The sequence below is a fragment of the Macrotis lagotis genome, chromosome 6 (genome assembly GCF_037893015.1).
Source record: "Macrotis lagotis isolate mMagLag1 chromosome 6, bilby.v1.9.chrom.fasta, whole genome shotgun sequence".
Classification (NCBI taxonomy): Eukaryota; Metazoa; Chordata; class Mammalia; order Peramelemorphia; family Peramelidae; genus Macrotis; species Macrotis lagotis.
In genome coordinates this window covers 214,196,913-214,220,576 of record NC_133663.1, presented here as the reverse complement: position 1 = coordinate 214,220,576, position 23,664 = coordinate 214,196,913, and the positions used below count along the sequence as shown (strand labels likewise).

Here is a 23,664-nt window from a genome sequence, read left to right as displayed (position 1 = left end):
ACTTGCACTATACTATTTATCATCCCTAACTATAGACTTTTTTCTTAAGAACTAAATCACCTCTCAGCAATTCAGAGATCAAAGGCTACCCTAGGAGACCTATTATGGGCAATGCCATTCACATCCAGAGGAGAAAACAACAAAAACATCTCTTATGTTTTTCCTTCCTATATTATGGTGTTCATTCTTTCCCCTCAGGCTTAAATTCCTCTTACACAAAAGGACCATTATGCAAATATGTATGTTAAATACAAGTGTACATGTAAAATTTTTACCAGAATGCTCATTGCCAAGGGGAGGGGGGGGAGTGAAGTGAGGGTGATAGAAAAATGTAATGTATAAATTTGTAAAAGGATGAATGTTGAAAATCTACCATAGCATAAAATTAGAAAAGTAAATAAAATATCAATTAAAAAAAGAACTAAATTAACTGCAGGCTCACTTATAGAAGTCAGGAAAAGAAATATTCTTAAAGCTATACACATTAATTTCAAGTTAAAAGTATAATTTTGAGTATCTGTCACTAATAACAAAAACCATCCATCAAACATTTATCAATAAAAGACTAGTTTTTATAATACAACAGGTGTTAACAAAAACTCCAGATAACTTCAATCAATAAGGTCAAATTCAAAGACAAATTATTTGACTTCCTTAGTTGTCTTTTTATCTGCGAATGTTTAACTAGGTCCGAGAACTTTTACTTTTTTCTGAGAAACTCCTCTGTCTCCTTAATCCAAATCAAAAGCCTCACTTCAAGGTCCAATATATATTCACATAGAACGATTCCTAGAGCAAGAATTAATTTTAGTAAGAAAGTGCTGGAATTTAAATACCTAGAGTTTAAAATTTTTCTAGGCCCTAGTAATTTTCCACAACTAAACTACTGGAAAGAGACTGTAAACTCAAATATGTTCCCTTTAGAGAATGATAGAAATAATTTGCATTAACAATATTTTTATTGAGGCATTACAACTACAATTAAAAAACACAACTCAAAAACACTTAAGCATGAGATGAAGACAAATTTCAAGATTCCAAGTGCCCAAAAGGACCTCTCAAGGAGACTATGGATTCTATCACACTAGACTTCGAGAAAAATTTGGCTATCATTAATTCATTAAGTTTTAGATAGTATGCTTGTATTAGATATAGGCTGGAGTAGGTGGCCTTGTGAAAATTCCCTAACTACATACAAATAAAGACAGAAATCAATTCAACTTGTACACAACTTGTAGAATGGCATAATACAATACAATTAGGAGAATATAAACAATTTTTTCTATATGTAAAAGTGAAAGTAGACTAAGCAGTAAAGATAATGGAAGACATATTAAAAGAATAACTGGTTGAAAAAAATCAATGGAAAATAACCTTCAGTTGAATAAAGATATTCTTACCTGATAAGGATGTTCTGGGTCCCAATGTATCCAATCATAATTAACATTATCACCTTCACGAACTACATATTTTGCCCATGGGGAAATACGATATAGTATTTTTCCACTTTTACTAGTTATAACCACCTGAAAAATAGAACAATTATTACATTTTTTGAAAGCTGAGGCAGAATCAAGATAGCAGAGTAAGGCAATAACTTGCCTAAACTTTTCCAAACTCATCTGAGATCAATTATAAAATAGTATCTCAAAGTCAATCTAGAGGGGCTTATCAGAAAAAAAGGAAAGGGTGAAACAATTTTTTCAGGCTAAGATAACTTTAGGTCAGCAAGAAAGGCAGAAGTCAGTAGCAAGTCATTCCACAGCAAGCCACACTGAGGCTCCAAAGCACCAGAGCATTAGGTCAGTGTCCAGATCCCAGGACCTTGGCAAAGCACAGCAGAAGGCCTCCAAATCTCAGGGCAGCAGATCAGGGACCATAGTAAGTGGTCCAGCATAGTAAGTTAGCAACTATGTCCCATTGCTATCAGCACAGCAGGCCCTGGAGGCAGGGCACAAGGCTCTAGAAGTTCAGAGAAACTACAAGGACCTATGAACCCAGAGAAGATCAGTAGTTGTGTCCTGCACCCCCCCCTCCAACAGAATATGTCAGTAAAAAAGATCCATGACCCGTTACAGCAAGACTCTTGAAGAAATCTGTCTTGTGAGGGTGGGCCAGAGCAGGGAGAAGAGCACTGCACCAGCAAGGTGTGGCATTGACAACTAGAAACTCTCAGGCACAGCAGAGACCTACAGCAGAGGGTCACAACTCAGCAGACCAAGGAAACAATGGGCCAGCTGGAAGAGCTCAGTTAGTGGGAATGGGATAGAAGGTTCCAGCCCAGTGAGCAAGTTGCTAGCATTCCCAACTCAGAAGGTCTGCAAGCCAGATTCTCCCCCTATATAATGGGTTTGGAACAGCACCCATGTGGCCCAGGAGCAGAGCTCAAAATGACTAAGAAAAATCAGAGAAAAGTCCTAAACCAAGAAAGTTACTAAGGAGAACACAACACCATATAAGAAGAAAACATCAGAAAAAAGTACTAAATGTGAAGCCCCAGAAGGAAGATGAATTGGTCTCCACCTAAAAAAACCCTCTTGGAAGAACTAAAGAAGGATTTTTAAAATCAAAAAGAAAAATTGGGAAGAAAAATTCAACATCTTAAAAAAGAAAGCACAAAAACTGACTAAAACAAAAAACTCCTTTAAAAATACAATTGGGCAAACAAAGAAAACAACTTTTTAAAAGAAGGGGCAGTTAGGTGGTGCAGTAGATAGAGCACCAGCCTTGGAGTCAGGAGGACCTGAGTTCAAATACGGCTTCAGACTCTTAAAAATTACTTAGCTATGTGACCTTGGCTAAGTCATTTAACTCCATTGCCTTAAATTAAAAAAAATTAAAAGATAAAATTGAGAAAATGGAAAAAGAAAATGCTTCAAAAACTAAAATTGGGTAAATGGAAAAAGAAATTAACTCTTTCAAAAATATAATTGGGCAAACAAAAATAAAACAACTACTTTAAACAATGGAATTGGGGACTTTCTGGGGCAGAGCCAAGATGATGACATAAAGCTAGCATGTTTACAGTGCTTTTCTCTCTACAATGCTAAACAAAGCCTCCACACAGACCCTACAAAGCTATAAATTCTACCAAAAAAAGACAAAATCAAAACAAGTTTTCAACTGTAGACATCATGAAGGAGCTTCAGTGAAGATCTGTCTATTTGAGGGAATCGGGAAGTAAAGCCCAGCTAGGCGAACAGCAGGAAAGCCAGGAGGCTTTTAGTCACAGTGCAGTCCAAGTCCCAACAGTTTGACAATAGCATAGGTCTCATTAGCTATAGAGCAAGTCAGCAGGGAGGGTCTCAACCCCAAATAAAGTAGGAACCCTGGGAACACAAGGGCAAAAAAGGACTCAGTTGGGAACAAACCACTGCATAGGCAGAACCTGGATATAAAGAAAGAAACAAATCTCTGCAAAGGCAACATAGTAATAAGCCAGGGATCAGATCCCAGCTCCAGAACAAAAAAATTTGGTCTATACTGCAGGAACAGAGTTCAACAATCAAAATGGGCAAAAAAGCTAAAAGTGAAACATTTCCCCACATGGAAAGTCTCAAAAGAGTCTATGAATTGAACTCAAATCCAAAAGCAGAAGACTTGAAAAAGGATTTAAAAATCAAAGGAGAAAGAAGAAAAAGGGAAAAATTAACCAAAGAAATCAACTCATTTAAAAGAAAAAAGAATGAACTGGAAAAAGAATGTAATTCTTTTTTTTTTTAGGTTTTTGCAAGGCAAATGGGGTTAAGTGACTTGCCCAAGGCCACATAGCCAGGTAATTATTACATGTCTGAGGCTGGATTTGAACTCAGGTACTCCTGACTCCAGGGCCAGTGCTCTATCTACTGCACCACCTAGCCGCCCCTAAGAATGTAATTCTTCAAGTAAAATCGACCAACTGGAAAAGAGATTAATTTATCTAAAACTTAAATCAAACAACAGAAAGGAATATAAATCATCTAAAACTCAAATCAACCAACTGGAAAGGGAATGCAACTCAGCCAAAAAGTAAAAATAACCAACTGAAAAAGGAAACAAAAGTTAACTGAAGAAAATAAAACCCTAAGGATTAATATATTATCCTAAATCATATTCCTTGAAATCCTTATCATGGATTTGATCACACTCCAGGTCCAATGTGCAAAGGCTATTTGCACGATATATTTTTACCAAGTTTCATTCTTCCTTCAAATCTCTGGTCTGGCTGATATAACTTAGCTATTCTTTTTTTAAACAATATATTTTTAAAATAGATATTCTTCTATGTATTTAGGACTATACAAATAAGATCTAGTGACCTTAGTAACCTGATACAGTGGGTAGAGGGCCAGCCTCAAATTTAATTTTTGTTCTACCTCTTGTCATCTGTTACTTCAGCAAGACTTAGTCTCAGAGACAGGATGTCCAGGATTACTTCCAGCAATAACAGGCTGTGTGACTCTAGGCAAATCACTTAACTTCTAAACCCCACCCCAATTCCCTTTACAGATTTCTAAGACTTTATGTTGAAGAACAGTGTTAAATAAGCACATTCAAAGAGAGTATTTTCACTGAAAGATGAAATCATAGCTGCAGACCAAAACACAAACGCATAAACAGGCACACCCAGAATCTTTATTAATTCAAAGAGAAATTAGACCCTCCAGTCACCTAGTATGTTCCATGCTATAGAAATATATTAAAAATAATTGAATTTCTTGTTATCACTTTGCTTTACTTCTCACCACTCTGGATTCTTAGTCAAGAAGCCCCACTAAATCACTACATAGCTTGTTTTTGATGTGTCTTTGTACTTACCCCCTCCTTCCTGTCACCCATCCCCCCCAAAATGGGATCTTCTGATTTCCTACTTTCCCATTTAATAACTCAGAAGGTTCATCCATTCTTAGTTCTGCATTGATCAGTACCCAAATTTTCTGTCCCTAAAACATTGTTCAAGTACTATATTTCAGCAACATCTTTCCAAGTAGATGTCCTGGGGTCATTGTAGTATGGGATTATTCATTAAAGGAAATCTTAAATTTCAATCAGAGGCTAATGAAAATAATGTCATAATTTTTTTCACATCCAAATTCTCAGACCCCGAATGTTCAACTATGGAAATCTGGAAAGTCCAGGAACACAAACTCTTGAAGAATATAAATACCTTAAATCCAACCTAACACCTTATTTTCTTTTCCTTCATCATTTTACCTTGTCTTCAGCACTTTTCTACAGTAGGAATATTTTGTTTAGTATTTGCCTATTCTTGTCTCAGCAATGATTAGTACAATGTCAAAAATGATTCTGCCCCTGGTCTTTTTTATTCATTATTTTTATCAATGAATATGAGGAAAGCAGCAATGCAATGCTTATCAAATCTATTAATCAATAATATTTGGATCTGTTCTCTCAGTTGTTTGATTCAATAAAATTAAAAGGGCTATATCTTAAGTGAAGAATTGAATATAATAAGAATATAACCAATTTAATTTGTTAGAATAAGTCTCAGAGATGTGAAAGAGGGATGATTTCTTTTTATTATGATTTGTTAAAGAAAATATATATTCATGTATTTTTTGAAATGCTTTCTGAACCTGTCACAATTATATATGTACATATATATAAACATAAATATAATTGTAATTTATTTTATTTTCCACATTATATACTTAATAAATGTTGGTAAAATTGCTGAATGTTAAAAAAGAAAAGAAAAAAGAAAACTAAAAGTTCGAACTAGACAAATGGAAACCAATAAATCTATGAGACTACAAGATTCCATCAAACAAAATGAATGGATAAAAAAAATTAAAGAAAATGTAATGTATCTTTAAGAAAAAAACAAATGACCTGGAAAACAGATCCAGAAGAGATAATTTACGAATTACTGGACTATCAGAAAGACTAAATTAAAAAAAAAAACAGCCTGGAATATATCTTTCAGGAAATCATAAAAGAAAACTGCCCAAATCTGCTAGATCAGGGCTATCTAAAATGTGACTCTCAGTGAGATTTTATGCGACCGACTGTGGGTTTACTAAACACTTTAGTAAATGAAGCCTGGCAGCTAGATGGCACAATGGATACAGCACTGGCCCTGGAGTCAGGAGGACCTAAGTTTAAATTCAGCCTCAGACACTTAATAATTGCCTAGCTATATGACCTTAGGAAAGTCACTTAACCTAATTGTCTTAAATAAAATAAAAATTTTTAAAAAAAGTAAACAAAGCCAAGCTACTGCACAGCTCTCACTAAAAAGGAAAATCAAAATATACTGTCCATTGTTTCAATAAAAATTTTTATAAGTAAGGTTGGCTACCTCTGTGCTAGATCAAGAAGACAAAATAGGCACTGAAAGAATATAAGAACTCCTCCAAAAACAGAACCCAGGAACAAACTCCCAAGGACTATCATAACCAAATTTCAGAATTCTCAAATAAAAGAAAAAATGCTGCAAGCAGCAAAAAAATTAAATTAATTAATTAAATACAAAAGAAACACTATCAAACTTACACTAGACTTAGCAGCTTCAACAATGAAGGACCAGAGGACCTGGAATACCATATTTCCAGGGCAAAGAATTCACCACCCTGCAAAATTCAGCATATTCTGTCAAGGGAAAAGATGGACGTTCAACAAAACAGAGGACTTCCAAAATACCCTAATTAAAAAAAAAAATCAGAACAAGGGGCAGCTAGGTGGCACAGTATATAGGAGCATTGATCCTGAAAGAAAGGAGGACCTGAATTCAAAGTCAGTTTAAGACAACTTAGACAAGTCACTTAATCCCATTGCCTTGCAAAAATACCAAAAAATGGTTCAAGAAATGATTTGGCTTTGCATGATGTGACTCATGAGGATTGTGTGTCCATGGAAGGTACTTGTAAAGGGGGTAACATACAAAGTGATTATAATTTGATGTGATTCACTCTTGAGAAGTAACAGAAGAAGGGAGGAGACTTAGTGCCCAAGGGGAATGCTACTTATGAATCAATGAATCAACCTTTGAGTGAGAATACTTCTATCAAGTCAGATGAAAGGAGTATAATTTGATATAAGGGATATAAGTTCAAGACAAGGTAAAAACAATAAAAACATAAAAGAGAAGGAGAAGACTAGACATTAATGGATAAATAACATGAGGTGAAGAGAAACAAAGACATATTATAGGGAAAAAAGGGAGGGTGTGAATACTGAATAAATCCTATTCAATAGGTTTGGCCTAGAGAGAGAGTAAGATACATTCTCACTTGAGTTTAAAAATTTATCCTACTCTACAAAGAAGTGGGGGAGGGGAGGAAGAGAAAGTAAAAGGAATAAGGGACTAATAAAAGGTTCGGCAAAGGTATAAGTGAAAATAAACTGAAAGATAAAATTTAAAAGAAAAGTTAAAGGGGAAAGGGAGCAAAACACTGGTGAAGAGGAGTTAGAGAAAACTATGAATGGAGAAAGATAGAATGATATAGAGATTAGTTATAGAGAATTAGTAATCTTAACTGAAATGTAAATGGGATGAATTCTCTCAGAAAATGGAAGCAAATAACAAAATAGATTAAAAATCAAAATCTTACAGTATGTTGCTTAAAAGAAACACATTTGAAGCAGGAAAATACACACAGGGTAAAGATAAAAGAGTGGAACAAAAAAAAATTATGCTCTAACCAAAGTAAAAAAATCATAGGTAGCAATCAATCTCAGTCAAAGCAAGAGCAAAAACAGACCTCATTAAATGAGATAAGATAGGAAACTATATCTTGTTAAAAAGCACCTGAGGGAATGAAGTTATATCATTATTAAATATGTATGTAACTAATAGTATAGCATCCAAATTTTTAGAAGTTGAGTGAATCACAAGGAGACACAGACAGCAAAACTATAATAGTGGGGGACCTCAACCACCTACTCTCAGAACTAGATAAATTTAACAAATAATAAACAAGAAGGAAGTTAAGAAAGTGACTAAAATCTTAGAAAATTTAGATATGATGGAACTCTGGAAAAAATTAAATGGAGATAGAAAAGAATATTCCTTCTTCTCTGCAGTTCATGGCAAATATACCAAAACAATATTAACCTGATTGTTTGCCACTCAGGGCAGGGGGAAGGAAGGGTGGAAAGAAATTATGTAACTTAAAAAAATAACAAATGCATAGGGATGATCATAGCAGGAAAATAGAAAAATAAAATACCAATTAAAAAAAAATTTAATGAAACAATTTTCCAGCCCAAGACAACTTGTAAGGCTCTGTTACACCTGTTTTAGAAAGGGTCCACATTCTAGAGAACATTCTGGAGTCCAAAGACTACAAGAAGATGAATTAGTCTCAGGCTATGAAAGAGCTCAAAAAATATTTTAAAAATCAAGTAAAGGAAGTAAAGAAAAATTAGGAAGAGAAATGAGAGCAATACAGGAAAATCATGAAAACCAAGTCAGCAGTTTGGTGAAAAAGATATTAAAAAATATTGAAGAAAATAACAACTTAAAAAACAATTTGGATCAAATGAAAAATCAGTAAAAAAAAAAAAGAAAAGACAAATGCCTATGATATCATTTTAACTCTTTGTTAAGGTGGGGTTCTGTTTCCAGGATGTGGAATGTACTATCCCAAGCTTTTGAGAGATTTTTTTTTTAGGTTTTTTTTGCAAGGCTAATGGGGTTAAGTGGCTTGCCCAAGCCACACAGCTAGGTAATTATTAAGTGTCTGATACCGGATTTGAACCCAGGTACTCCTGACTCCAAAGCTGGTGCTTTAACCACTACACCACCTAGCTGCCCCTTGCTTTTGAGAGATTTTGTAGCTGTTTGCAGGGACACCCCACAGGACTTATCTGGGAATTTCTACTAGAAACTGCCACTGCTGCCATGGACCCAGGTGCCCCGCAGTCAGTTCCTGGGTGGTTGGAGTTGATTCATTGAAGATCCTTTCTAACCTGGCATAACAGACACTTCTCATGAATCTTCCAAGTTGGGCTGGAAAATTGTTTCACTTAGTCTTTCTATGGGTCTGCCACTCTAGAATTTAAATAGGTAATTAAAGGTATTTGGAGTGGTTTGAGGAAAAGCCTGCAGCATCTTGGTTCCCCCTCCAAAAATATGGACTTCCAATGAAATGGAGGACTTACAAAATTTACTGATAAAATGATCATAATTGAACAGAAAATTCAATCTTCAAAATCAAGAAACAAGAAATGACTGAAAAGGAATAAATGGAAAGGGGGAAAAAAGTTGGTCAAAAATAAGGAGGGGAAAGAGGGGCAGGAAAAGATCTTGAAATGATTTTGCTTTGCTTATTGCTTTGGCCACAATTGGAAGAAGTATGGTTGGGGGTGTGGGGGTGTGGATGGGCCAATGGGGAGTGTAAATGGTCCATGAAATGATTTGGCTATGTATGATGCTTTGGTTCCTGAGGATTGTGTGTACATGGAGGGTACCTGGAAGGAGGGGGTGATATAAATGTGAGTCAATGTGATTTATTACTCTTGAAAAGTATTTCTAATGAGACAGACTAGAGGACAGTACTTAGAAACTATGAAGCAATCCTGCTCTTCCATCAAGCAAGCAATCAATCAATCAGTCTTTGAGATTTGATCCTTCTATCAGTGCAAATAAAAGGAGCATATTGTGGCAAAGGGGTTGTAGGTATAAGACTGTGTTAAAACAATAAAGACATTAAAAAAAGGACTATACTAGGAGAGGCTAGACATAAGTGGAAATTAACATCAGGTTATGAGGCATAAAGAATAATATATAGTAGAGGGAAATAAATCCTACTCTTGATAGATTTGGCCCAGAGAGGAAATAACATACATTCTCAATTAGGTTTAAAAATCTATCCTATCCTACAGGGAAGTAAGCGGGGCAGGAGGGAAAGAAGGAAGTGATAAGAGGAAAGGCAAAGATAAAAGTAAAAATTTAAAAGAAAAGTTAAAGGGAGTAAAACATTGGTGAAGAGGAATGAGAAAAAGTATAAACAGGGTAAGACAGAATGGAGGAAAATACAGAACTAGTCATCTTAACTGTAAATGAGAATGGGATGAACTCTCCAGAAGCAGATAGCAGAATGGATTAAAATTAAATAAGAAACACATTTGAAGCAGAGATTATAGCTGGAGAATAGCTTCACTGGGTCTCTGGGTTCTGCCTCTCTAAAATTTGATTTGAATCATAATATTAAAGTTTTGGAGTGCTTCTAAAAATTCCTACCTTCACACTGCCACCTTAGTTCCACCCCCCCAAGACATTTGTAAATGTAATCTTCCTTCATTACTTAGTAATCTCTCAATCCTCTCACTAGTCTCCAATCTTTTGTAAATTGATTTCATTATTATTCAGCTAGCAGAATCACTTCTAATTTTCCAGCATTCCATTAAAGAGCCTCCATCATTTTTACCCTAAAATGATAAACAGTTAAATACCATCTGGAAAAAAAGCTATTAACTTCACTCCTTAAAACTTAAAACTGTCTGTCAAACTATCTTTTGTTCCACTAATATACAATGTTCAAAAGTCAACAAACTATCAAATATCATATCTTTTCTTTAGGTGACAATTCATACTCTATGTCTTTAGATATTCAGTATCTGATATATAACATGCATTTAATAAAAACTTGATAGATTGATATCAATTATAGGAAGTTATCACAGTAGCTCAGGGGAATCACAACCAGAAACAAAGATTAACAGAATATCTCTTAATTAAAAATAAGTCATTTAAAAACTACATCTGAATTCTAGTCCTTTTACAAGATACCTATAATGATACCTAAAATGACAGTTAATAATTTTCAAAATTTGGCACAGCTAGGTGGTGCCACGGATAGAGCACCAGCCCTGAAGTCAAGATTTGACTTCATATCTGACCTCAGACACTTAATAATTGCCTAGCTGTGTGTCCTTGAGCAAGTCATTTAACCTCACTGCCATAAATGAATTTAAAAAAATGACAGAATTTCCAAAATTTTCTCAAAGTCAAGGAAAGAAAAAGGAATAAGCATTGATAGTAATGATGATGACCATGTTCCTAATATAAGCCTTAAGACATATATACTATTATTTTTCCACTTTACAATTGAGAAAAACTGAGGCAAACAGAAACTGACTATCTTGCTCAAGGTCAATAGTGACAAAATCTGCTATGAGGTTTGAACTTACTCCTGACTGCAGGCCTAAAACTCTATCCACTGCATCTCCTAGCTGCCTAGGTTAAAAGAAAAATGAATTTGAACCTAAACAGAACTAAGTAAGAAAGGAAAGCTATCATTTCACTACCTGGAACAAATCTCTCTTTATTGTATGAATATAGTTGGCAAGAAATAGTCAAAACCAAGAATTATTCAACTATAAAAATAAATATGTTGACTTGATAAATGGGGCATTACTGAAAATCAGCAATTATTGAAATAAAGGTAGTCTTTAAGGAGTAAAAATTCAAAGTTTTTTTTTTCGAAATTTTCAGACTATGGTTGTGTGTGTGTGTGTGTGTGTGTGTGTGTGTGTGTAATTTTCTGTTTTTGTAGATGTGTTTATATAGATATATTATAAGGTAGAAATGAGCTTTGGTGGAATGCTGGTATGACAAAGATGATTTTACTACCAAAATAAAGATAAAATTAATAAGAAAAGAGACTGATACAAGAAAGCGGTGTCTTTGGAAGATATAATCATACAAAAAAATATAATAATCTAATAATTTGATTGACCTGGAGAAATAGGCTACAGATGCTATTTGTTGTAAGGGAGCATTGAATTGGTGGTGGGCAAGAAAAGTCCTTGAGAATTATCAATAATACCAATAAAACTGTTAAATTCTTTTAAAAAAATAATTAAATAACCTAAATAGAAAGGACAGAGTCTAATGTAACATACTTTTGTCCTTGTATAAAGTAAGTGGCAATTTTTCCATGGTTATTTGGAATGGACATATGCAGAAAATCAAGTTAAAAGGGAATAATACTTCATAATTATAGTGACAATTAATAAACAACATACACTCTTTAATATAGTGACACTGATCTAGCCTTTCCAAGGAGAAGGTGCTTCTATATACGTGTTCCTCCCTGGCTTCATTATAACAAAATCCTACTTCTTGCAGGCTTCCCCAGTTCCTCTTAATTCCAATGCTTTTTATCTGCTAATTATTTATTTATTCTATATATAGCTTTCTTTGTATATATATTGGTTTTCATGATTCTCCTCTCCCACATTAGAACATAAGACCCTTATGGAAAGACAGGCAATATTTTTTTGTCTCTTGTATCCATAATGCTTAGAGTATTGTCTGGTGTTTAATAAATGTTATAGAATTTAATTAACTTGTAGTTACAGTTACAATTATGAAAACATTACCTTTAACTTTGATCCATGAGGGACCACTGCAGCTTTATTATGCTTAGGTGGGATGTAGAGTTCCCATTTCCCATATTCAAGTTTTTTATATGGATAAGAAAATGGATTCCAACCATCTATAAATAAAGGAGAAAAAATCAGTAACCATAGATCATTAATACTAATATTCAGTAAGTTTAAAATAAAATAATTATAGAATATTTATAAGATTTGTATACTATGAAATAACGAAATATATGAAGATGCACAGAAATAAGTAATTATTCAGTAACAGTATAGGAAATATTTAGGAGTCAATTAAAAAAATATTTTTAAGCATTTTCTATATGCCAGCCATTGTGTTATGCACTGAGATTACATAGCATCCTGTCCTCAGGGTTCACAATCTAATAAAGGAAATAGAAAGTACACACACACACACACACACACACACACACACACACACACACACACACAGACAAGATAGAGGTAGTGTTTTGCCCAGAAATTCCTCTGTAGAGGGATTTTCAAAGCTCCCCCAAACAAGGGATACACACTCAAATTCTGAAGAAAGAGTTCCCAGGAGCTCCAGATCCATTCTATAAGTAGTTTAACAATCAAAGTGGGATACTCAAATAGGGGCAAGTCTAGGGCAGCAGTTAGACAATATATAGAAATTATTGCAAAGACCCCATAAAATTTTCCTGGTAATTATAGAAACCAGAAAAAGGAAGAAATTATAGAGAACTTTAGTGCACATTGGGGGATTTACTCTGCTCATCACTAGTCTCAAGTCCAAGTCACCTAGGGGTCATATCAGTGCTGTTTTGGTTAGGGTACTGGATTTGCAAGTCTTGTCTGGGTCATGCTCAGGTCAGAATGTTTTATTTTGGTTCATATTACTCATAGCTTTCATTTCTAGTGACTCCATATTGTTGTTGTTGTTATCATCATCATCATCATCATCATCATCATCATCATCATCACTATGGTTTTCAACAACAGAAACTTTTGCTGGGAAATCCACAGCATTAATGACCTTTACTGCTAAAAGTATTTTGCTGGAAAACTCATACTAACTACTTAAGAAGTCCACATTTAATTTGGATTTCACAATAGGGAAGAAATAGCTCCATGAGGGAGAGCAATCACTGGTGATCATTGATGTTTGTACTTTGTTCTTGAAGAGGACTTGACATCAAAGAGATGATGGCATGACAAATTGTACAAAAGATTGCACTAAGTGAAGATTACTAAGAAAGAAATAGGTCTGTTCCAGGTATGAATCAAAGTTAAACAGTAAGATGAAATTGAGGATCAATAATAATTCAGTGACACTGAAATTCTTTAGGAACAATAATATGAACTAAGTCTATAAAGGCAGGCTTAAATCAGGTTTACTTGAGGCAATAATTAGAATCATGAGGTATTAAAAGGTATGTGACAAAGAAAAAAAACTGAGTCCTTACTTTAACAACTATTAACTATGCCACCATGTGCCACACAATTTCTCTGAGTCTCAGTTTCTTTATATATTCAATGGGGAAAAAAATTTGCTTAGATAGCTTACAAGACTGCAAAGAAAGATGTATAAGGTGAAAAAGTATTATTTAAATATGAACTACTTTTATTAACTAGAAGTTGCCCTGCTACAAAGCACACTTAACTTATACTTAACCTGTTATGTAGTATAAATATTTAAAAAAAACTTTTTTCTTAGATAAAATCTTCATCATTTGAAGTGACATAACTAAATACAGAAATACTACTAAAGCACAATTTTTCTTAATTTCAGATATCAATATACTGGTTAAATCTCATGTAAATTGCACAAATCTCATGTAAATTGCACACTGACTCATTCTTAAAATTTAGTGGATTATAAGGTCATTCAGGGCATAAAGCAATGTTTATATGCAATTTCTGTATTTTCTCTGTGCCTCTCACAATACATTTAAGATTAAATTAATTCAGTCAATGGATATTTAAAAAGAAACTGCAATATGGGAGCTATGCTAGGGCTTAGGAGGATAAAATGATGAAAATATAGTAAACTTAGGTATTTGTTCTCTCTATGCCCACTGTCCACATCAATTAAATTGAATAAATGTCTATTAATGAAAGGAAATAATGCAGTAGAAACAAGGAAAACAAGAAAATGTAACGTTTCTTGCTTTTAAACAGTTTATGTTCTGCTGGGAGGAGGGGTACAAACAGAACAATTGCATAAGTAACTAAAAACACATGCAAAATAAAAACACTATAATATTAAAAGAATGGGCTATGAAATACAAAGGTCTAAGAACATTAAAAAAAAGAACCTCCTGAGGAAATGAGTTAGGAAGAAAGCTAAGGATTCAAGATGTCTGAAGGAAAACCGACTTCAGATTTAAAAAAAAAAGATATAATGAAAGAATGAGAGCCAAAGATATTTTACTCTGGATAAATTTTAGTTGTCAAAATAAAACCTACATGTAAGAGTACTTTCTGAAAAATACAGAAAACAATAATTTCATCATCATATGAATGTTCTATAGCCAGGCATCACAATTTGGATAAAACAATTTCCTTAAGATTAGATTTTTTTTTCACATTAATCTTTTGTGCTTTATTTCTGGTCACATCTCAACAGATGATAAACCAATTTCAACTAAATCAAATATTTTATATCCACATAAAGAGTTCCAGTGCACCACCTAATATAACATCACAAATTGTGATCTCATAATTCCTCTTGTCTTTAAAAAGCACAATTACTGCGGTAGAGCCAAGATGGAGACAGGAGAAAAGTCTCTCTTAGGTGCTCTCTCCAAAACATTTCAAAAATCATAAAATTATGACTCTAAATTTTCAAGAGACAGAACCCACAGAGGGATCCAGTGAGGCAATTCGCCAGACCAAGGTAACCTGGAAAATAGTGGAAAGGCTCCACTCCATGGGGTTAGAGGGGCGGCCTGCCAGAGTGAAGGAACTTCAATCTCCCGGAGGTAGCCCCAGAGTGCCTAGGAACCCCAGCTCATGGCAGAGAGGACAGTTTCCTGACCTACACCCCAGGGAGCACCTAGCACAACTTTGAAGAATAACAGGAGGACCTCTACCAGAGGGATCACACAAAGCCTACTAGCCAGAGCAGAGCAGGTAAGCAGGAGCCCCTAGGCAACTGAGGCTAGAGTACTCAGCCTACCAAATGTCCTTTGTAACTGGAACAGGACTCTGGGGCTCTGACCACATTCAGATCCTGAACACAGTCTAGGCCCCCCCATAGAACAGCAGCCCCCCCCAGCCCCAAGGCAGAGGAGGGAAAACAGAGTTTCACACACTGAGATCCTTGTGGGGGGGGGTCCCCAATAATACTCAAAAGCTCAGGAAGCCCAAAACCAGGCACAGGCTGGGGAAATGAGTAAACAAAGAAAAAAGAAGAACATCATTTGAGAAATACATTGTCTATGATCCCAAGAAGGATCAAAATACTCAATCTGAAGATGAAGAAGTACAAGCTACTGCATCTAAAGACTCCAAGAAAAACAGAAATAGGATTCAGGCTATGACAGTTCAAAAAAGATTTTGAAAATCAAGTAAGGGAGATAGAAGAAAAATTGGGATAGAAATGAGAGAGATGCAAGGAAAACATGAAAAAGGAGTCAGCAGCTTAGTCAAGGAGATCCAAAAAAAAAAAATGCTAAAGAAAATAACATGTTAAACATCAGCATAAGTCAAATGGATAAAAGCGTTCAAAAAGTTATTGAGGAGAAGAATGCTTTAAAAAGCAGAATTGGCCAGATGGAAAAAGAGATAAGGAAGCTCGCTGAGGAAAACAAATCCTTCAGATACAGAATGGAGCTAAATGAAGCTGTTGACTTACGAGAAGTCAAGACAAAATATTTCAACACAAAAAAAGAATGAAAAATTAGAAGAAAATGTGAAACATCTCATTGAAAAACAACTGATCTGGAACACAGATTCAGGAAAGATAATTTAAAAATTATTGGGATACCTGAAAGTTATGATCAGGAAAAGAACCTTGACCTCATTTTTAAAGAATTTCTACAGGAAAATTGCAGAGGGCAAAACAGAAATTGAGAGAATCCACTGATCTCCCCCAGAAAGAGATCCAAAAAACCCAACCCCCAAGAATATTATAGCCAAGTTCCAGAACTCCCAAGTCAAAGAGAAAATATTACAAGCAGCCAGAAGGACACAATTCAGATATCGTGGGGCTGCACTCAGGATCACACAGGACTTAGCAGCAACTACATTAAAAGCTCATAGAGCTTGGAATATAATATTCCAGAAGGCAAAGGAGCTCAGAATGCAACCGAGAAACAACTACCCAGCAAAACTGAATGTCTTATTCCAGGGAAAAAAATGGACTTTCAATGAACCAGAGGAATTTCAAATGTTCCCGTTGGAATGGCCAGAGCTGAGCACAAGGTTTGATCTTCAAATACAGACTCAGGTGAAGCACAGAGAGTGGAGAAGGAGAAAATGAGGGACTTCATGATGATGAACTACATGTATTCCTGCATAGAAAAATGATACTGATAATACTCATGTGAACCTTCTCAGACAGAAGCGTTTATAGATGAAGCACAGGAGAGAGCTGAATCTGAAGATATAACATAGTGTAAAAATGGAGTCACTGACTAAAAGGGAAATGTAATGGGAGTAAGAGAAAGAAGAGCTGGAATAAGCTAAGATATTTCATATAGTAAGTTTTTACTGCAAAGATATGGAAGGGGGGAAGGCTAGGGGGAATGAGTGAACCATCACTCTCATCAGAGGTGGCTCAGAGAGTAAACAGTATATACACTCAATGGGGTACAATCATCTAGAGTAAAAAGGAGAGAAGGGGGACAGGGGGAAGGGGGAGGGAGGTGAGTAATGGAGGAGAGGTTGGACCATGGGGGAGAGTGATCAGATACAACACATTTTCTTTTTTACTTCTTGCAAGGGGCTGGGATTGGATGGATGGCCTGTCCAGGACAGGTGGTGTCTGGGCCTTAGTGGTGGTATGTGGGCTCAGGACCTCTTGGCCTCAGGGCCAGTGATCAGTCTTCTATGCCACTCAGTTACCATACAGCACATTTAAGAAGAGGGGCAGAGTGAAAGGAGAGAGAAAATATAGTATATGGTAGTGGGGAGGTATGAATGGAGGGAGTTGCAATCAGCAATGGCAATGGGGGAAAAATATGGAAGTAGTTTTTGTGATAGATTTATCATAAAGAATGTGATCAACCTGTGACAGAGCTGGTGGTATTGGAACACAGACTGAAGCACATTTTTACAATTTTTTTATTTTTATTTTTTGTCTTTACTTTATTGCATGAAGGTCCATATTTTTTGAGGGGAGGGGGTATTATGTTTACTCTTAAACACGAATATTTTAGTAGTGTATAAAAATCATTTGTACAAAAATATAAAAAATAAAAATAAAAAAGATAAAGCAGAGTGAAAAAAAATCTAAACCAAAAAGAAAAAAAAAAGGGTCATACAATTTATCTGAAAATATCAGACAGCCCCCTGATCTTTTGTAAAGTCAATCACTCTACTCTTTTAAGAATCTAAAACATCACACGTGCTGTTTATCTTGGCTGCTTACTGTACAACTATTTCCCAGACCTACATCTCCTTCCTGGGAGAGAGGATACACACTCCAGAGATCTCTTGCACAAAATGAACCTGTGTTCATTTTGAAGTCAGGAGGAGAAAAAAAAGTCAGTAGAAAAAGAACCTTGTGGCAGGTAGGAGAAGATGCCATTTGAGATAACAATTCATTAGAGAACTTTTTTGTAAGTTAAGAAAATATATTGTGTGCTCTTATGAATCATCAAGTCAACTATACTTTGCTGTGGTTTTTGAACCAATGAGCTACAACAGTACCAATAGCAGAAATTTTGCTTTCAAAGAGTTCTGGTTCTAAAAACCATTTAAAGACCCAATCTCTGCTTTCTCAGATGCAGCAGTAAATATTTCACATATATGCATTGCCTTCAATGTTTGTTCTTTGGCGGGAGGGGGGGGGGGGGGTTAATATCTGCAAGCTTGCAACTTTTCTTTACCTGCACATCTTTTTTTATTTCCCCCTCCCCGGAATACAGAGCCAGCTGAGGAGTAGCTGTGCCCAAAGTGGTATGGCTAATAAAATTCCAAAAAAAAAAAAGCACAATTACCCCCACAGTAAGAACTACATTAAAAAATGAAGTAGTCACCTCAACTCTTTCTTGCTATATAAGCAAATTGTACTGCTAAGGAATGAATTAAATACGTAAACACACACACACACACACACACACACACACACACACACACAAACACACACACAACTGTAAAAAAATGCTTACAAAGTCATTTTTTTTGTTGTATCTAGATAGGAAAAAAAAAGAGATGATAACCAGAAAGAAAAGCTAGTTGGGGCAGCTAGGTGGAGCAGTGGATAGAGCACTGGCCTTGGAGTCAGGAGGACCTGAGTTCAACTCCAGCCTCAGCCACTTAATAATTGCCTAGCTGTGTGACTTTGAGCAAATCACTTAAGCCAATTGCTGTAAAAAAAATTTTTTTAAAAGGCTAGTGATATAGACATGATAAAAGTTTAGATGAGATAATGAAGAATTTACTATGAAGTTAAAGTAAAGTAAAAGCAAGACATGATGAAAATTTATACTTGTGGAAATAAAAATAAAAGTTATTATATAAAAAGCTTTTCTCTATATACATAACTGGAAATGTTTCTCATAATATGCATAATTTTTCCATCTAAAAGAATATCAGATTCTGACTGCTTTAACAAACTTTTTAATAAAGCATAAACAGATTTACTAAAATATAAGCTTGAAAATTAGCACATGAAAACAAGTTTTAACAGTTCTTATATGGAAACCAACAATGTTAAAAGTTTAAAGATTAACAAATCCAAACCTCGTGTGATATCTCAACAATTCTCACAGTAAATTAGTAATCTTACCAAGTCCATAAAAGTCAAAATTAACAAACTAAGCCCAAAACTATTATGATAATTTAGCATTAGCAAGAATGTGGACAATACATTTGTGTATCTTGTGCCCTTCTGAAATTTGATCTCTCATGAATTAAAAATTAAAACCTTCTTTATAAAAAATAATCATCTGGAGGATTTAAATCTTTACTATAATATCACAAACAGGTCATGTTATAAGGAATGAAATTTTTTGATAACAAAACAAGAATTTATAAAAAGTAATATTTTAAATGTTCCACTCCATGTGAACTCTATTGCACTCTAGGCACCTGCTTGCCTTGTCTTCCCATAACTCTCAACTTTAACATCAAAACTAACAAAAAAGGAAGGAAACTATAATCCTCCTCAAAGATATCATAGACAATGAAGTAATTTCAATCCTAAACATGCATGTACTAAGCAATACTGGCTGAGATTCCACTGTCAGGATTGCATCTGACATTTATCCCAAATATTGTGGGATATTGGTAGATTTACAGAGATTTAAAAACTTTAGAGTGCTTCTGAAACTAACTTTTTGCTCTAGCTCCTTGAATCAGAAATTCTGCCTGGATTTATAGTTTTTCTGCCCATGAGTAATGCCAAGCAAATTGCTTCCATTGTATAAGTCTACCCATCAACGCACTATGTGAACCTACCATAAGAGGGGAATGAGGAAGCTTGGATGCTATGAAGTAAAAGTAGCACTGCTACCTGCTAATAAGTGTTCATGATTGTGGGACTCCACTGCCAAAATTCACTTAGGTCCAGGTGCCTGAAAAGTCTAGCAATAGGGCCAATAGTTTGTAATCCACCTAGAGGAGACAAGAGTCTTTAATCCTATTTTCAGAAACCAAAAATTAACAACAGGAAAGCAGTATAGGATCAAGATTCAGAGGAGCCAAATAGAACCAGGGCACAAAGAAGCAAATCTAGAGATCCAAAACAGCTTATGAAAATTTCAGCGACAAGTCTGACACCCCTCCATGGAATATTATTGATTTCTAATGTTTATTTATAAACTCTATTTCTGAAAGAGATCCCAGACTTTCCATTTCTTCATAAATCTCTTCAAGTGATAAGATAATGTTCTTCAGGAATCCCAAAGAAATGGAAAAAAGTTTGCAGACAATAGGAAAGAAATTCACAAGAATGGTGCTGATGATTTCTTTGTAAGTTTATTGTATCTTGATAAACCATGCCACCACAGAAAACTCATTTGCCTACAAATCATAATGCATTGTTGGAGGAGTTGTAAAGTGATTAAACAATTGGAATTATTCCCAAATGGTTATAAAACCATACTTATGATTTGATCTAGTAGTGCTATTACTAGGTCTATATTCCAGAAGAAATGAAAAGCAGGAAAGGAAAAGAACCACTATATATAAAGATATTTACAGCAGCACTTTTTCCAGTGTCAAGGAACTGGAGATGCCCATCATTTGGGGAGTGGCTGGAAAAGTTGGAAAATGTGATTAAGATATAAGAAATGTTGAACAGTAAATCACTGAGGAATCAGTAAAAAAGGAAGGAAACTAAAATCCTCCTAAAAGATATAGACAATGAAGTGATTTCAATCCTAAACGTGTATGCACAAAGCAATATTGGGAGACCTCAATCTTTCTCTTTAAGAATTAGATAAATCAAATCATAATAAACAAGAAAGAAGCTGACAAGGTGAACAGAATGTTAGAAAACTTAGAAATAATAGACCTCTGGAGAATATTCAATGGGGATAGAAAGAAATATTTTTTTTTCTGAGGTACATGGCACCTACATAAAAACTGATCACCATTTATTAGGGCACAAAAACCTCATAATCAAAATCAAAAAGCAGAAAGCTTGAATGAATCCTTTTCAGACCATAATGCAATTTAAAAAAAAGTACAATAGGGGCAGCTAGGTGGCGCAATGGATAGAGCACTGGCCTTGGAGTCAAGAGTACCTGAGTTCAAATCCGGTCTCAAACACTTAATAATTACCTAGCTGTGTGGCCTTGGGCAAGCCACTTAACACTTAACCCCACTGCCTTGAAAATTCTAAAAAAAACAAACCAAAAAAAAAAGCAGTCATGGAGAGATAAACCTAAAACTAAAGGAAATTCAAACCTAATTTTAAAGAATGACTGGTGGGGGGCGGCTACGTGGTGCAATGGATAGAGCACCGGCCCTGGAGTCAGGAGCACCTGAGTTCAAATCCGGGCTCAGACACATAATAATTACCTAGCTGTATGGCCTTGGGCAAGCCACTTAACCCCCCACCGCCTTGCAAAAACTAAAAAAAAAAAAAAAAAAAAAAAAAAAAAATGACTGGAACACACAAATCACAGAAAGAATTAACTATTTCATCTAAGATAATGGTAATAAGGAGACATATCAGAACTTACTGAATGCAGTCAAAGCAATTATTAGGTGAAACATTTTATCTCTAAATGCTTACATGCATAAAATAAAGGGATCAATGAACTATGTATATAGCTAAAAAAGATAAAGAACAAATTAAAAATCCCCAATTAGAAAATCTGAAAATTAAAGGTGCAATTAATAAAATCAAAAGCAAGAAAACTATTGAACTAATAAATAAAACCAAGAGTTGGTTTTATAAAAAAAAAGTAATTGATTACTAAAAAGGAAAAGGAAAACCAAATTACTAGTATCAAAAATAAAAAAGATGAATTAGGAAATTAAAGTAATACGTTGGAACTATATTGCCCAACTGTATACAAATAAATTTGAAAATGTGAGTGAAATGAATATATTATTATATTATATATATGCATACATACATACACACACACACACACACACACATATATATATATATATATATATATATATATATATGTATGTATGTATGTATGTATGTATGTATGTATAACTGTCCAGGTTAAAAAAGAGGAAATTAAATACTGAATTTAAACCCTCTCAGGAAAAAAATATTGAACAAGCTATAAATGAACTCCTATAGGAAAATCTATAGCCAGATGAATTCCCAAATTAATTACATCAAATATTCAAGAAATAATTTGTTCCAATACTATATAAACTATTTAAAAACATAGGTGAAGGTGATCTGTCAAATTCCCTCTATGACATCAATATGGTGCTAATACCTAAACCAGGAAGAGTCAAAGCTGAGAATGAAAACAATATGGATACAAAAATTTCAAATTAAATATTAGCAAAGCAATTACATTAAGTTATCACTTGAATAATACACTATGATAAAGCAGGATTTATACAAGGAATGCAGGCAGAGTTGGTTCAATATTAGGAAAACTATCACATTAGGAAAACATATCAATAACAAATCTAACAGAAATCATGACCATCTTGAAAGATGCTGAAAAAGCTTTTGACAAAATAAAACACCTATTCCTATTAAAAACGCTAGAGAGAATGGGATTAAATGGAATGTTTCTTGAAAATGATAAACAGTATCTATCTAAAACCATGAACAAGAATTATATGTAATAGGGATAAGATAGAAGCATTCCCAATAAGATCAGGGGTGAAACAAGGATACTCATTATCAACAACACACTATTATTCAATATTATATTAGGTAGGTTAGTTTTAGCAATAAGAGAAAAAGATCCTATTTTGGGGGGTAGATCCAGGCCTGAAGAAGAGCCTCTCTTAGGTGCTCTCTCCAAAATATTTCAAAAAATCTTAAAATTATGACTCTAAATTTTCAAGAGACAAAACCCACAGGAAGAACCAGTGAGGCAATTCTCCAGCCAAAGGTAATCTGGAAAATAGTGGAAAAGCTCTGTTCTACAAGGTTAGAGGGGTGGCCACTTCAGAGCAAAGGAACTTCAACCTTATGGGAACAGCCCCAGCTGTCCGTTGCCAGCTCCTAGCAGCAGATGCAGTTTCCTGACCTGCACCCCAGGGAGCACCAAGCACAACTTGGAAGATCAGAAGGGAGACCTCTGCCAGAGCGAGCGCAAAGCCCAAGCCCTCAGCACAGCCCATCAGCATGGTTGGCACACTCAGCTCGGCTAGTAGGCCAGATCCAGGAAATGAAAGCAGACCCTGGAGCCACCCAGCAGGAACTTCCAGGCAGCTGAACCCTGAGTGCTCAGCCCACCAAGGGTAAGGGAGTGGAGGGAGATTGTGGAGGTCTGCTCTCTGTCCCTGGGGCAAGAGTCTGGGGATCTGACCACATTCAGACCCTGGTCACAGTCTAGGGCCCCCCATAGAGCAGTGACTCCACCCCCCCACAAAAGCCCCATGGCAGAGAAGTGAGTTTGTGATCATTCACAGACCAGGAGAACAGTCAGTCTCACACAATGAGGTCCTTGTGAGAGTGTCCTAATAATACTCAAAAGCTCAGGAAGCACCTGAAAACCAGGCACACTCTTGGGAAATGAGTAA

At 35.2% G+C, this 23,664-nt stretch overlaps 1 protein-coding gene across 3 annotated transcripts in view; it reads right to left on the bottom strand.

Moving 5' to 3' along the window:
- GBE1 (1,4-alpha-glucan branching enzyme 1) overlaps positions 1-23,664 on the bottom strand; it is a 222,051-nt gene that overhangs the window by 162,313 nt on the left and 36,074 nt on the right. For all 3 annotated transcript variants that reach the window (XM_074192294.1, XM_074192297.1, XM_074192295.1), the window contains exons 3-4: positions 12,331-12,446; positions 1,401-1,526 (exon numbers count right to left, since the gene is read on the bottom strand). In XM_074192294.1, the coding sequence (XP_074048395.1) occupies positions 1,401-1,526; positions 12,331-12,446 (242 nt within the window). The remainder of the gene's footprint in view (positions 1-1,400; positions 1,527-12,330; positions 12,447-23,664) is intronic.